The sequence below is a fragment of the Cetorhinus maximus genome, chromosome 13, assembly GCF_964194155.1.
Source record: "Cetorhinus maximus chromosome 13, sCetMax3.hap1.1, whole genome shotgun sequence".
Classification (NCBI taxonomy): domain Eukaryota; kingdom Metazoa; phylum Chordata; class Chondrichthyes; order Lamniformes; family Cetorhinidae; genus Cetorhinus; species Cetorhinus maximus.
In genome coordinates, this window is record NC_135891.1 from 75,020,097 (window position 1) to 75,032,979 (window position 12,883).

The 12,883-nt window shown below is 46.9% G+C and overlaps 1 protein-coding gene and 1 long non-coding RNA gene across 4 annotated transcripts in view; both read right to left on the minus strand.

The window, feature by feature from the left end:
• Window positions 1-5,813: 5,813 nt before the first annotated feature.
• On the minus strand, window positions 5,814-9,028 carry LOC144688709 (uncharacterized). Its single transcript, XR_013578460.1, has 2 exons — window positions 8,981-9,028; window positions 5,814-6,303 (listed from the first exon to the last, which is right to left on the minus strand). It is a non-coding gene; the product is annotated as an uncharacterized LOC144688709 (long non-coding RNA).
• Window positions 9,029-9,092: 64 nt separating this feature from the next.
• Window positions 9,093-12,883, minus strand: part of LOC144688710 (lipoprotein lipase-like) — a 34,415-nt gene continuing 30,624 nt past the window's right edge. For 2 of the 3 annotated variants that reach the window (XM_078555577.1, XM_078555579.1), the window contains 2 exons: window positions 11,503-11,603; window positions 9,093-9,448 (listed from right to left, as the gene is read on the minus strand). In XM_078555577.1, coding sequence (XP_078411703.1) covers window positions 11,522-11,603 — 82 coding nt within the window. In that variant the 3' untranslated portion in view covers window positions 9,093-9,448; window positions 11,503-11,521. Of the gene's footprint in view, window positions 9,527-11,502; window positions 11,604-12,883 lie in introns of all 3 variants that reach the window. The other variant, XM_078555578.1, reaches the window with a different exon arrangement.

Consider the following 12,883-nt stretch of genomic DNA (forward strand, 5'->3'; position numbering starts at 1 on the left):
AACTTTATTCCCAACCAGTAACTCATGTGAAAACAATTTCACTTGGGCCTGCCTGAGGTTTGTTGCTGGTATTATTCCAGTACAGATTAACATATATTGGCAGTGATGTTGAGGAGTGTACGAATGAAGAACTTGCATTTCTATGAGGCCTTTCACAAGCTCAGGATGCCCCGAAGTACTTCACAACCAACAGAGCACATTCGAAGTGTAGTCAGTGTTGTAATGTAAGAGTGTAGATGCCACAATGAAAGAGACATTTTTGTCCATCGTTGATCTAAACTCCTCGGTGTCTGCCTTGACATTTTAATTAAGTCCCATCGTAAGACCTCAGACTGTGACTGGCCTCAGTTTGAAGCCATTCAAAAAGTATATTGTGATGTGGAAAAGCAGCCAGGCTCTGCACTCAGCACTCAAACACTAACCCTATTATACCCTGTTAATTCTTAAAATCGTTTGTGCATTCCAGGTAGTAAACCCACCTTGTACAATGGCAACCTGCATGATTGACAATAAAAGAGCCAACTGCCAATTCACAGCAGAGACAGATTACAACCCTGGTTAATGAAGTCCCAGTGACTGAAGTTACTCAGGGTCATTTTAAGAGACAACCAATGTTTGATGTACCGGGGAGTGTTTATGCCTTGATGTCATGTGCTTGTTTACCAGTAATTTTCTTATCATTGAACGCTCTCAACCTGGGATCAATAAGGGAGTGTCACTCTACACAATCTACTGGCCAAGGACATGCCTAGATTTATCAGTATTAACAAATGGATACATCAGGAGAGTCAGCATGGATTTGTTAAAGGGAAATCATAACTAACTCAACTGAGTTTTTTGATGAGGTAACAGAGAGGGATGATGAGAGTAATGTGGTGGCTGTGGTGTACAAGGACTTCCAAAACATATTTGATCAAGTGTCACTTAACAGCCTTGTCAACAAAGCTGAAGTCTGTGTAATAAAAGGGACAGGGGCAGCACAGGTACCAAGTTTACTGAGTGACAGGAAACAGAGTAATAGCAAAGTTGTTTCTCAGACTGAGGTTTTTCTGGGGTTGCTGCTAGGACCAATGCTTTTCTTGATGTATATTAATGACCTAAATTTGGGTGTACTAAGCACAATTTCAAGGTTTACAGATGACCCAAAACTTGGAAGTATTGTGAACGGTGAGGAGGAGAGTGATAGACTTCAAGAGGATATAGACAGGCAAAACAAAAATTAACTTTCACTATTAAAGAAAAAAGTGCTACAATGAAGATTAGCAACATTGGTCAATGTGTTAAATCCCTGTTTTTGAAAACCCCTGTAGTTCAGGATGTAGGCATCACTAGCATTTAGTACCCATCTTTAGTTGTCCTGCGAAGGTGATGGTGATTTTGATACAAATTGCTGGGCCATTTCAGAGGGTAGTTAAGAGAATATTCATGTGGGACTGTAGTGGTGTAGGAGCAGGCAAAAAGAGAACACAGCAGTTAGCAGGACCTAGAAGACTAGGTGACAAGGGGACATAGAGGCAGTTGGCAGCACCTAGATCTATCTTCTTCAGCCTCTAGTATTTGGTTCTAACTTTGGTAAAGGGAAGCTGATTGGTGAGTAACCAGTAAGTTATGCTGCTTATAATAAAGTTTTTAAAGTTACAGTATAGCAGGGCAACTTAGCCCAGTGGAATGTGCATCCTGTGGAATATGGGAAGTCCTGGTCGCACCCATGTGTCTTAGACAAACACATCTGCAGAAGTGTCACTGGCTGCAGAAGCTTAGAACTTGAGCGACAGCAGGAATCACTGTGGTACATCTGTGACACTGAGGACTTTGTGGATAGCACACTTAGGGAGGTGCCCACATCATAGGTTAAGAGCGTGCAGGCAGACATGGAATGGGTGACTGCCGGGCAGTCTAAGAGATTCAGGCAGATAATGGAGGAGTTCCCTGAGTCAATCTTGCTTGCTAATTGGTTTTCCATTTTGGATACTGATGGTTCCTCAGGGGACCACAGCAACAGCCAAATCCATGGCACCAAGGATGGCAGGAAGAAGAGTGGAAGAGCAGTAGTGATAGGGGATTCATTAGTCAGAGGAATGGACAGATGTTTCTGCAGCTTTAGATGTGACTCCAGGATGGTACATTGCCCCCCCTGGTACCAGGGTCAAGGGTGTTGCAGAGCGACTGCAGGACATTCTTCTGGGGAGGGTGAACAGTCAGAAGTCGTGGCCCACATTGGTACCAATGACATAGGTAGGAAGGGGGTGGTGGGGGGGGGGGGGGGGGCGGCGGTGTGGAAATCCTGAAAGCAGATTTTAAGGAGTTAGGAAGGAAATTAAAAAGCAGGACCTCAAAAGCGGTAATCTCAGGATTACTCCCAGTGCCATGTGCTAGTGAGCATAGGAATAGGAGGATTGAGCAATTGGGCAACTGGCTGAAGAACTGGTGTAGGAGGGAGGGCATCAGATTTCTGAGGCATTGGGACTGGATCTGGGGCAGGTGGAACCTGAATAAGATGTACAGTCTGCATCTTAGCAGGACCAGGACTGACATCCTTGCAGGGAGATCCACTAGTGCTGGTGGGGACGGTTTAAACTTGATTGGCAGGAGGGGTGGGAATCTGAGAGGGAGCTCAGATTGGAGAGAAGCAAAACTGATGACAGGAAGTAGAAAAGCACTAAGTGAAATTAGAAGGTGGAAGAAGCAAAGGCAAGTATCAAATAGGATCAGAACGCAGAATAATGTTAACAAGACAAAGTTACAGGTACTCTACCTGAATGCACACAGCATTCACAGCAAGGTAGATGATTTGAAGGCACAAATAGAGGTAAATGGGTATGATCCAATCATCATTACAGAGATGTGGTTACAGGATGACCAAGGCTAAAAACTGAATATTCAAGTATATTCGACATTTAGGAAGGTTGACAGAAAGGAAAAGGAGGTGGGGTAGCATTGTTAATAAGGGACAAGATCAGTATATTAATGAGAGAATATCTTCGATCAAAGGATCAAGATGTAGAATTAGTTTGAGTGGAGCTAAGAAACAGCAGGGGACAGCAAACATTGTTGGGAGTTATTTATAGGTCATCAATCTATAGTAGTAATGCAGGGCATGGTACAAATCAGGAAATTAAAGCTGCATGTAACATGGTTAAACAGTAATAATGGACAATTTCAATTTAAATAGTTAACCTAATTAGCACTAATGCTATGGAGGATGAATTCCTGGAGTGTGTACAAGATGGGTTTCTAGAGCAGTACGTTGAAGAACCAACTAGGGATTACGCTATTTTAGATTTAGTATCATGTAATGATAAAGGGCTAATTAATTTTGCTGTAAAGAAGCCTTTAGGAAATAGTGACCATAATATGATAAAATTTTACATTAAATTTGAATGTGATATAGTTCATTTTGAAACTAGGGTCTTAAATCTGAACAAAGAAAACTATGAAGGCATGAGGGGAAAGTTGGCTATGGTGGATTGGGAAAATATACTAAAAGATTTGATGGTGGACAGAAAATTGCCAGTATTTAAATAAGTATTACTACAACAAATATACATTCCTCTAAGGCACAAAAACCCAACAGGAAAGGTGAATCAACCGTGGTTAATGAAAGAAGTTAAAGATTGCATTAGATCAAAGGAAGTGGCTTTTTTGGATGCCAGAAAAAAGTGGTAAAGCCTGAGGATTGGGAATAATTTAGAACTGAACTAAGGGAGATCAAAAACTGATTAAGAAAGGGAAAAGAGAATATGAATGCAAACTAGTGAGGAACATAAAGTCGGACTGTAAAAGCTTCTTTTGGTATGTGAAAAGATAAAGATTAGCTCAGACAAATGTGGGTCCATTACAGTTGGAGATAGGAGAATTTATAATGGAGAATAGGGAAATGGTGGAGAAACTAAACAATTACTTTGTACTCCCCCTCCTCCCCCAATCATCCACAGCTTTTGGGGGGAAAGAGTTCCAGTTTTCCACTCCCCTTTGCATGTAAAGCTGTTTCCTGATTTCACTCTCGAAAGGTCCAGCTCTAAGTTTAAGATTTTTGCTGCTTGTCCTGGATCCCATTACCATAGCACATAGTTTTTCTGTATCTGCCCTACAGAATTCTTTTAGAAGTTTAAATATCTTAAACATATCATGCCACAACCTCCTTAAACTCAAGGGTATACAAGGTGAGTTTATGGAACCTGTCCTCATCCTTTAACCCTTTAAGTCCTGGTGAATCTTCACTGTCCCTCTCCAAGACCAATATCTCCTTCCTGAGCTATGGTGTTTAAAATTGAACTCAGTATTAAGATATGGTCTGACCAAGACTCTGTACAACTAAAGCATCACTTCCTCCCCTTTGTATTCCCTTAGTGACACAGGCTAACTTTCCATTAACCTTGTCCTTTACTGTTTTGTCCCTGCCCACTCTCTTTCTGTGATTTGTGTACATTAACACCCAGATCTCTCTCCTCCACCACGGTTTCTAATCTCTCACCATTAAGGAAATATTCCACATTATATTCTTAGACCCAAAGTGGATGACCTCACCCATTGAATTTGATCTGCCACAGTTTTTCCCATTCATTGAATCTGTCTTTGTTCCTTTGTAACTCTTTGCTCCCATCTATCCAACTGCTTGTGCCTCCTAGTTTACTGACATCTGCAAATCTGATGATGTATTACTCAATTTCTTCATCATCGACATTGACAGCGATGGTGAAAGCTGAAATCCTGAGGGAAATGCAACTCCTGCCAGAGTATATTTCCTACTCTCTGTCTTCTACTTCCAATCAATTACTGACCCTCATCACAAGGTTCCCTCCAATTCCATGCGCTCTCTTTTCTCCATACAGTCAGCATGTGGAGATATGCCTCTATCCATCATGTTAGTGAGCTCCTCACCTCTGGCAGTGCAGCACTCCCGAGGAATGCACTGAAGGGAGAGTCTTGATTCTATACTCAATTACTGACAATCCTCTAACTCAGTGTTGAGAGTACTATCCACTGAGCCAAGCTGACATGAAGCCCTCATGGTTTCCAGGAACTAGTTGCGAAGGCAATTGAAGCCTGCCACAGTGGCTTTGTTGAGGAGAGATAGTCCCTTTGTGCATATGGCAAGTGTAACTTTTGATGCCATGTGGACAATGACTGTCATGTACTATGAGGTCACCCATGGGAGTGGGATGATGCCTTTCTGGGTGTCAAGCTCCTTCAAACTGTCAAGATGCCCTTCCATCATTGGGAGGAGGCTTCTCAATATGAATCTGGTATTGTACAGTGAGGTGTGTCAGCCCATATAATGCAGGACAGGACTTAGTATAGGAGCCTCTACTGTACCAACTAGTTCTCCCATCAACCCTGTTCTCTTCTGCTACCCCATCCTTGCTAACATTTCTTTGTTTAAGTGCAGTATTTTTGAAAATATCTTTATAAGTGCTGTGTCGAAATTGGAGTCAGAACCGTGCCTCACTCTTTGACTAAGAGCAACGGCTTCGCAAGTGCTCCCGTGTCCTTGGAGTCTTTGTTTGGGGGGGTGGAGATGGTCAGATTTACTCATTCTGTGACATACTGCCAGACCTGACTGGGAACTGGCCTACCCCATTGTTCCTGACCCTCCATGGCTACAGTTACCAGGACAACCAAACACTAGGCTGCAAATTGTGCTGGTCTCACATTTTGTACAGACATTCCCCCACAGGCAGACTGCCTTCTACAGCTAACATGGAAACACTCCAAAGATACAATGGTGGGGGAAGACTGAATTCTTGCTGTGTGTTAGAGTGAGGTGGAGAGGAAAAATTGTGTTTGTAGAGATGGAGACTGTCCAAATGACATTGCATTGAAATATTGCAGAATACATCCCCATTTACTGATACTTAAATAAGCACAGCAGGAAAAGCTGGGATCAAATTGCTCTCATACAAACTATCACTAGAAACTGCAACTTTTACGCATCAGCAAGTGAACACCTTATTGACAGATTGGGAAAGGGTCATTCCGACAGTTTCAGACCTTCTGCACAGTGAGACAAAAGGAACTCAAGTAAAAAATCTCTCCCATATTTACAAAGTGGATTTATACATACTGATATATACATTTAATAAATAGAGAATAGCAATTTGAAAGACAGCATCTCTGACAAAGTCATCTATCGCTCACGCTGTAGAGACTGCACTCCATCACACGCGCCGCAGTGAAACTGTGCCCAGTCACACGCGCCGCAGTGAGACTGTAACCCGTCATTCACACTGTAGGGTGTACCCCGTCACTCAAGCCACAGACTGAGACCCATCACACACGCCACAGTAAGAGTGTACCCCGCCACTCGCGGTGCAGTCAGACTGTACCCCGCCACTCGCGGTGCAGTCAGACTGTACCCCGCCACTCGCGGTGCAGTCAAACTGGTACCCCGCCACTGACGGTGCAGTCAAACTGGTACCCCGCCACTGACGGTGCAGTCAGACTGTACCCCGCCACTCGTGGTGCAGTCAGACTGTACCCCGCCACTCGCGGTGCAGTCAGATTGTACCCCGCCACTCGCGGTGCAGTCAGGCTCGTACCCCGCCACTGACAGTGCAGTCAGACTGTACCCCGCCACTCGCGGTGCAGTCAGACTGTACCCCGCCACTCACGGTGCAGTCAGACTGTACCCCGCCACTCACGGTGCAGTCAGACTGTACCCCGCCACTCACGGTGCAGTCAGACTGTACCCCGCCACTCTCGGTGCAGTCAGACTGTACCCCGCCACTCTCGGTGCAGTCAGACTGTACCCCGCCACTCACGGTGCAGTCAGACTGTACCCCGCCACTCACGGTGCAGTCAGACTGTACCCCGCCACTCACGGTGCAGTCAGACTGTACCCCGCCCTCACGGTGCAGTCAGGCTCGTACCCCGATACTCACGGTGCAGTCAGACTCATACCCCATCATTCACGGTGCAGTCAGACTGTACCCCGCCACTGACGGTGCAGTCAGGCTCGTACCCCGCCACTTACGGTGCAGTCAGACTGTACCTCGCCACTCACGGTGCAGTCAGACTGTACCCCGCCACTCGCGGTGCAGTCAAACTGGTACCCCGCCACTGACGGTGCAGTCAAACTGGTACCCCGCCACTGACGGTGCAGTCAGACAGTACCCCGCCACTCGCGGTGCAGTCAGACAGTACCCCGCCACTCACGGTGCAGTCAGACTGTACCCCGCCACTCACGGTGCAGTCAGACTGTACCCCGCCACTCACGATGCAGTCAGACTGTACCCCGCCACTCACGGTGCAATCAGACTGTACCCCGCCCTCACGGTGCAGTCAGGCTCGTACCCCGATACTCACGGTGCAGTCAGACTGTACCCCGCCCTCACGGTGCAGTCAGGCTCGTACCCCGATACTCACGGTGCAGTCAGACTCATACTCCATCATTCACGGTGCAGTCAGACTGTACCCCGCCACTGACGGTGCAGTCAGGCTCGTACCCCGCCACTTACGGTGCAGTCAGACTGTACCCCGCCCTCACGGTGCAGTCAGACTGTACCCCGCCACTCACGGTGCAGTCAGACTGTACCCCGCCCTCACGGTGCAGTCAGACTGTACCCCGCCACTCACGGTGCAGTCAGACTGTACCCCGCCCTCACGGTGCAGTCAGACTGTACCCCGCCACTGACGGTGCAGTCAGGCTCGTACCCCGCCACTTACGGTGCAGTCAGACTGTACCCCGCCCTCACGGTGCAGTCAGACTGTACCCCGCCACTCTCGGTGCAGTCAGACTGTACCCCGCCACTCACGGTGCAGTCAGACTGTACCCCGCCACTCTCGGTGCAGTCAGACTGTACCCCGCCACTCTCGGTGCAGTCAGACTGTACCCCGCCACTCACGGTGCAGTCAGACTGTACCCCGCCACTCACGGTGCAGTCAGACTGTACCCCGCCACTCACGGTGCAGTCAGACTGTACCCCGCCACTCACGGTGCAGTCAGACTGTACCCCGCCACTCACGGTGCAGTCAGACTGTACCCCGCCACTCACGGTGCAGTCAGACTGTACCCCGCCCTCACGGTGCAGTCAGGCTCGTACCCCGATACTCACGGTGCAGTCAGACTCATACCCCATCATTCACGGTGCAGTCAGACTGTACCCCGCCACTGACGGTGCAGTCAGGCTCGTACCCCGCCACTTACGGTGCAGTCAGACTGTACCTCGCCACTCACGGTGCAGTCAGACTGTACCCCGCCACTGACGGTGCAGTCAGGCTCGTACCCCGCCACTGACGGTGCAGTCAGACTGTACCCCGCCACTCACGATGCAGTCAGACTGTACCCCGCCACTCACGGTGCAGTCAGACTGTACCCCGCCACTCACGGTGCAGTCAGACTGTACCCCGCCACTCACGGTGCAATCAGACTGTACCCCGCCCTCACGGTGCAGTCAGGCTCGTACCCCGATACTCACGGTGCAGTCAGACTCATACTCCATCATTCACGGTGCAGTCAGACTGTACCCCGCCACTGACGGTGCAGTCAGGCTCGTACCCCGCCACTTACGGTGCAGTCAGACTGTACCCCGCCCTCACGGTGCAGTCAGACTGTACCCCGCCACTCACGGTGCAGTCAGACTGTACCCCGCCACTCACGGTGCAGTCAGACTGTACCCCGCCCTCACGGTGCAGTCAGACTGTACCACGCCCTCACGGTGCAGTCAGACTGTACCCCGCCACTCACGGTGCAGTCAGACTGTACCCCGCCACTCACGGTGCAGTCAGACTGTACCCCGCTACTCACGGTGCAGTCAGACTGTACCCCGCCACTCACGGTGCAGTCAGACTGTACCCCGATACTCACGGTGCAGTCAGACTGTCCCGACACTCACGGTGCAGTCAGACTGTACCCCGCCACTCACGGTGCAGTCAGACTGTACCCCGATACTCACGGTGCAGTCAGACTGTACCCCGCTACTCACGGTGCAGTCAGACTGTACCCCGCTACTCACGGTGCAGTCAGACTGTACCCCGCTACTCACAGTGCAGTCAGACTGTACCCTGCCACTCCCGGTGCAGTCAGACTGTACCCTGCCACTTCCGGTGCAGTCAGACTGTACCCCGCTACTCACGGTGCAGTCAGACTGTACCCCGCTACTCACAGTGCAGTCAGACTGTACCCTGCCACTCCCGGTGCAGTCAGACTGTACCCTGCCACTTCCGGTGCAGTCAGACTGTACCCTGCCACTCCCAGTGCAGTCAGACTGTACCAGTGCATCAAAAGAAAATTATATGCGTAACAGATGATGAAACACAATCTGTGAAGAATTCTGATGAGCGTTGGCTTCTTATTAAAGCAAACGGTGTCTTTTTTGGTTTTTTACATCACTCAAGTGAAATGTTTGTCTTCGATGCAGCTTTAAGGCAATTGCCCATCCAATTTCTTCGGAATTCCAGCAACCAAAGAATTCTTGGGAAGACAGAAGGTGGTCTGAGACTGTGTTGTCTGTGTAGAGAGATTATACTTTTCTCAGGACACTAATATACCAATGGAAATAAGGTCTTTATAATTCTGTTTGCATACCTATTGAAAGTTACCAAGAATAAAAGGAGCACAAATTGGAAAGTTTGCCACGTATATCAAAACCAGCAAGAGCGTTTCCAGCTACATGAGAGACTGAATAAACAGTGCAGGGTTTTCTCTAATAGTGTTAGTGAGGTACTCTGATGCTACACAACTTTAAAGATAATATTATCCTCACTTTCTGATGGCAATTCTCAATTCCTCTGGTTGGCTGGCTCCAATGGAAGCCTTTGAGCAGGGATTTTCACAGTTCTGTTTTTGAGATGTGGGCAGCACTGGCAAAGGCACATTTGTTGCCCATTCCCAGTTACCTTGAGGTGGTGGTAGATCTTCACTTTGATCCTTTGCAGCCCTTGTGGTGATGCTACTCCCAAGGAATTTTGGGGAATTTGAAGGTAATGACCCAGTGACGATGAGAGAATAGGTATACCTGTCAAAGACAAGATGATGTCTAACTTGGGAGGAGCATCGTAGAGGTGGTGGTGTTTCCCCCATATTATTGCTCCTGTTCTGAGTGTCAGAGGATCACAAGTTAGGGAACCGCTGGCACAGTAACCTTGGTAAATTGTGACGCATCTTGTACATAGTATACACTGTGGATTGAGTTTAATGTCAAGGGGTTCAATCAGGAGACTACCATGTCCTACATGGTGTTCAAGCTTCCTGACTGTTGTTGAGGCTGCATGTGGAGAGTATGCATTGCTCTGTTGAGTCGAGCCTTATGGATAGTGAATAGGCTTTGAGATCCATGAGCAGAGTAAGAAAGCAGGGTGAAATGAAACACCCTCTAACTCACCCAACCTGATTTGATGGTCAAGCGAACCTGGGTCTCAGCCAACCAGCAGAATTGACTTTGACCAGTAGGCCAGGTAAGATCACGTCCAACTGACAAGGCAGCTTGGCAGAGTAGCCAAGGAATCCCATGCAACTTTTGGGGTGGGAACCAGAGAGTAAATTTCTGAATTATGCTTTCACACTCTGGACTCCATAACAAATAAAACAAAGACTTGCATTTATAAAGCACCTTTCAAAATTGCAAGATGCTGCAAATGCTTTTCCAATGTAGGGAAATGCAGTAGCCAATTTGTGCACATTAAGATCCCACAAACACCAATCAAATAATGACTAGATAATCCATATCTTTAATGATGTTGGCTAAGGGATAAATATTGGTGTAAATTACTCTGCTGCTCTTCAAAGTAGTGCCGTGGAAGTTATTCTGTCCACCTAACGTACAATGGGCCTTTGGTTTAACACCTCATCTGAAAGATGACACTTCTGACGGAGTAGCACTCCCTCAGTACTGCACTGACAATGTCAGTTTGAATTATTGGAGTGGCACTTGAACACATAATCTTCTGACAAAGCAGAAAGTGTTACCCATGGAGCAAAGCCTGACACCTGACTAAGATAATCTTAATTTACTATATTGTCCTGGCCAATATTTATCCCTCAATCAACAACACAAAAAGCAGATTACTTGGTCGTTATCACATTGCTGTTTGTGGGAGCTTGCTGTGTGCGCATTGCAACAGTGACTACATTAAAAGTACTTAATTGGCTGTAAAGCGCTTTGCAATGTCTGGTAGTTGTGAAAAGCACTATATAAATGCAAGTCTTTCGTTTTAATTTATCAATATATCCGCTCATTTGTTTCACTTCCACTGCCACTGCATAAGCAAAGTACAGGAGGGTGCGACTGCAGTCACTCTGATATAAGGCCAGCGACCATCTTACCTGAAGCTAATGGAACTGACCTAGCTCGGTGGGGAGCCATTTGAGTGACGTACATTCCTGCATCTTGAACCCCTCACCTTCTCACCTAATAATTGATGGTCTCACCACTAAAGGAAAGCACTTTAATTAAAACTGTGTTCCCTGACTGTATTTCTGATGATCGGAAGAATTGATAGGAGAATCAAAGAGCTGCAATGTAAAGACGTATTCATTACTCATTTCTTAACCGCTGCACGCACCTTATCTGCCGGTCTTCCATCAATTGTGACACTTCACAAAAGTCACCTCCTGTCCTGACTGCATCTTTACAGAGGCAGAGTTTTTTGCACAGAACACAATCCTGTATTTACCAAAGGGAAACATTCATTAGTAGTTATTCAGAGCAGGGTGGCCGAATATCACTGGCTTTGAGTAGGTTCCATCAGGGTTCCACAATCTCCCACTACAACCCTGATCAGCCAAAACCCAGGGCAGCAGTCTGGCTCCTTACTCCTGGCCTCAAGGTCCCCAATGATCTTTCACCAAAGTTGCAGCTGGGATCAGACTGCAGAGACGCTACACCCACGTTGTCAATCAATGCTTTTCAAAGGTGATTGGCACTTTGACAATGTGACAGTACTGGCTAAATATAGGCATATATTTTGTATTTGTATGCACTCATCAATCTCCTGCACTAGTCCATCTGCCAGGCTATTAAAGCAGATTTTATGGAGCTATCTTTATAACTATTAAAAATCTCAAGGTTTATGTTATTATTTACAGTAAAATAGCAAAACTTAGAGCACTTTGGGGAGCTGAGAAATATGGGATAGATTTCCAACTTGTCACCTGAGCTTTAAAGCAGTATTGCTAATCAGCACATGTTACTGACCATTGGGAACATTAATCAGGGGTTTCTATAACTGGATCCAATCTGGCAGGACATTGTTACACTCTGGGAGTTGAAAATCTAACTCTCAGATAGTTGGGGCCGAGAGGCTGGGAAGCAGTGCAGTGCCGTCACTGGTAGGATGGTGAAATTGCAGCATGACAAATTTACCCAATTCCATTATATACTTAAAGGAAAAACATTTGTGACAAAAACCTAATGATTGGGGTCAAGGTTTTGTTATCTGGATTATGTACATAAAAATAGGATTCTTAAAAATGTTTGTAGCATTTGTTCTGCTGTCTTTGGTGAAGATGAATCATTCTGTCTCGGATTCATTGTAGTAGCCAGTGTCGTCTCGAACTACCTGCAGCCCCGCAGCCCCGCCCCCCCAGCCCAGCCCCTCACCAGCATTACTGACATATCCACATCTAGTGGCTTCAAACAAAAGGCAAGAAAATATTTTTAAACTTTTAATTAGAGCCAGGCCCTTCAGGGGTCAGGAAACAATTCTTCTCACAGAGGGGAGTGGAAATCTGGAACTTTATCCCCCCAAAAGCTGTTGCAGCTGAGGGTCAATTGAACATTTCAACACTGAGATTGATAGATTTTTTGTTAGCTAAGGGCATGAAGGGTTACAGAGCCAAGGCAGGTAAATGGGGGTAATATCAGGATCAGCCATGATCTAAGTTAATGATGACTTGAGGGGTTGGTTGACCTGCCTTCTCCTGTTCCTATACCAACTCTGAAAT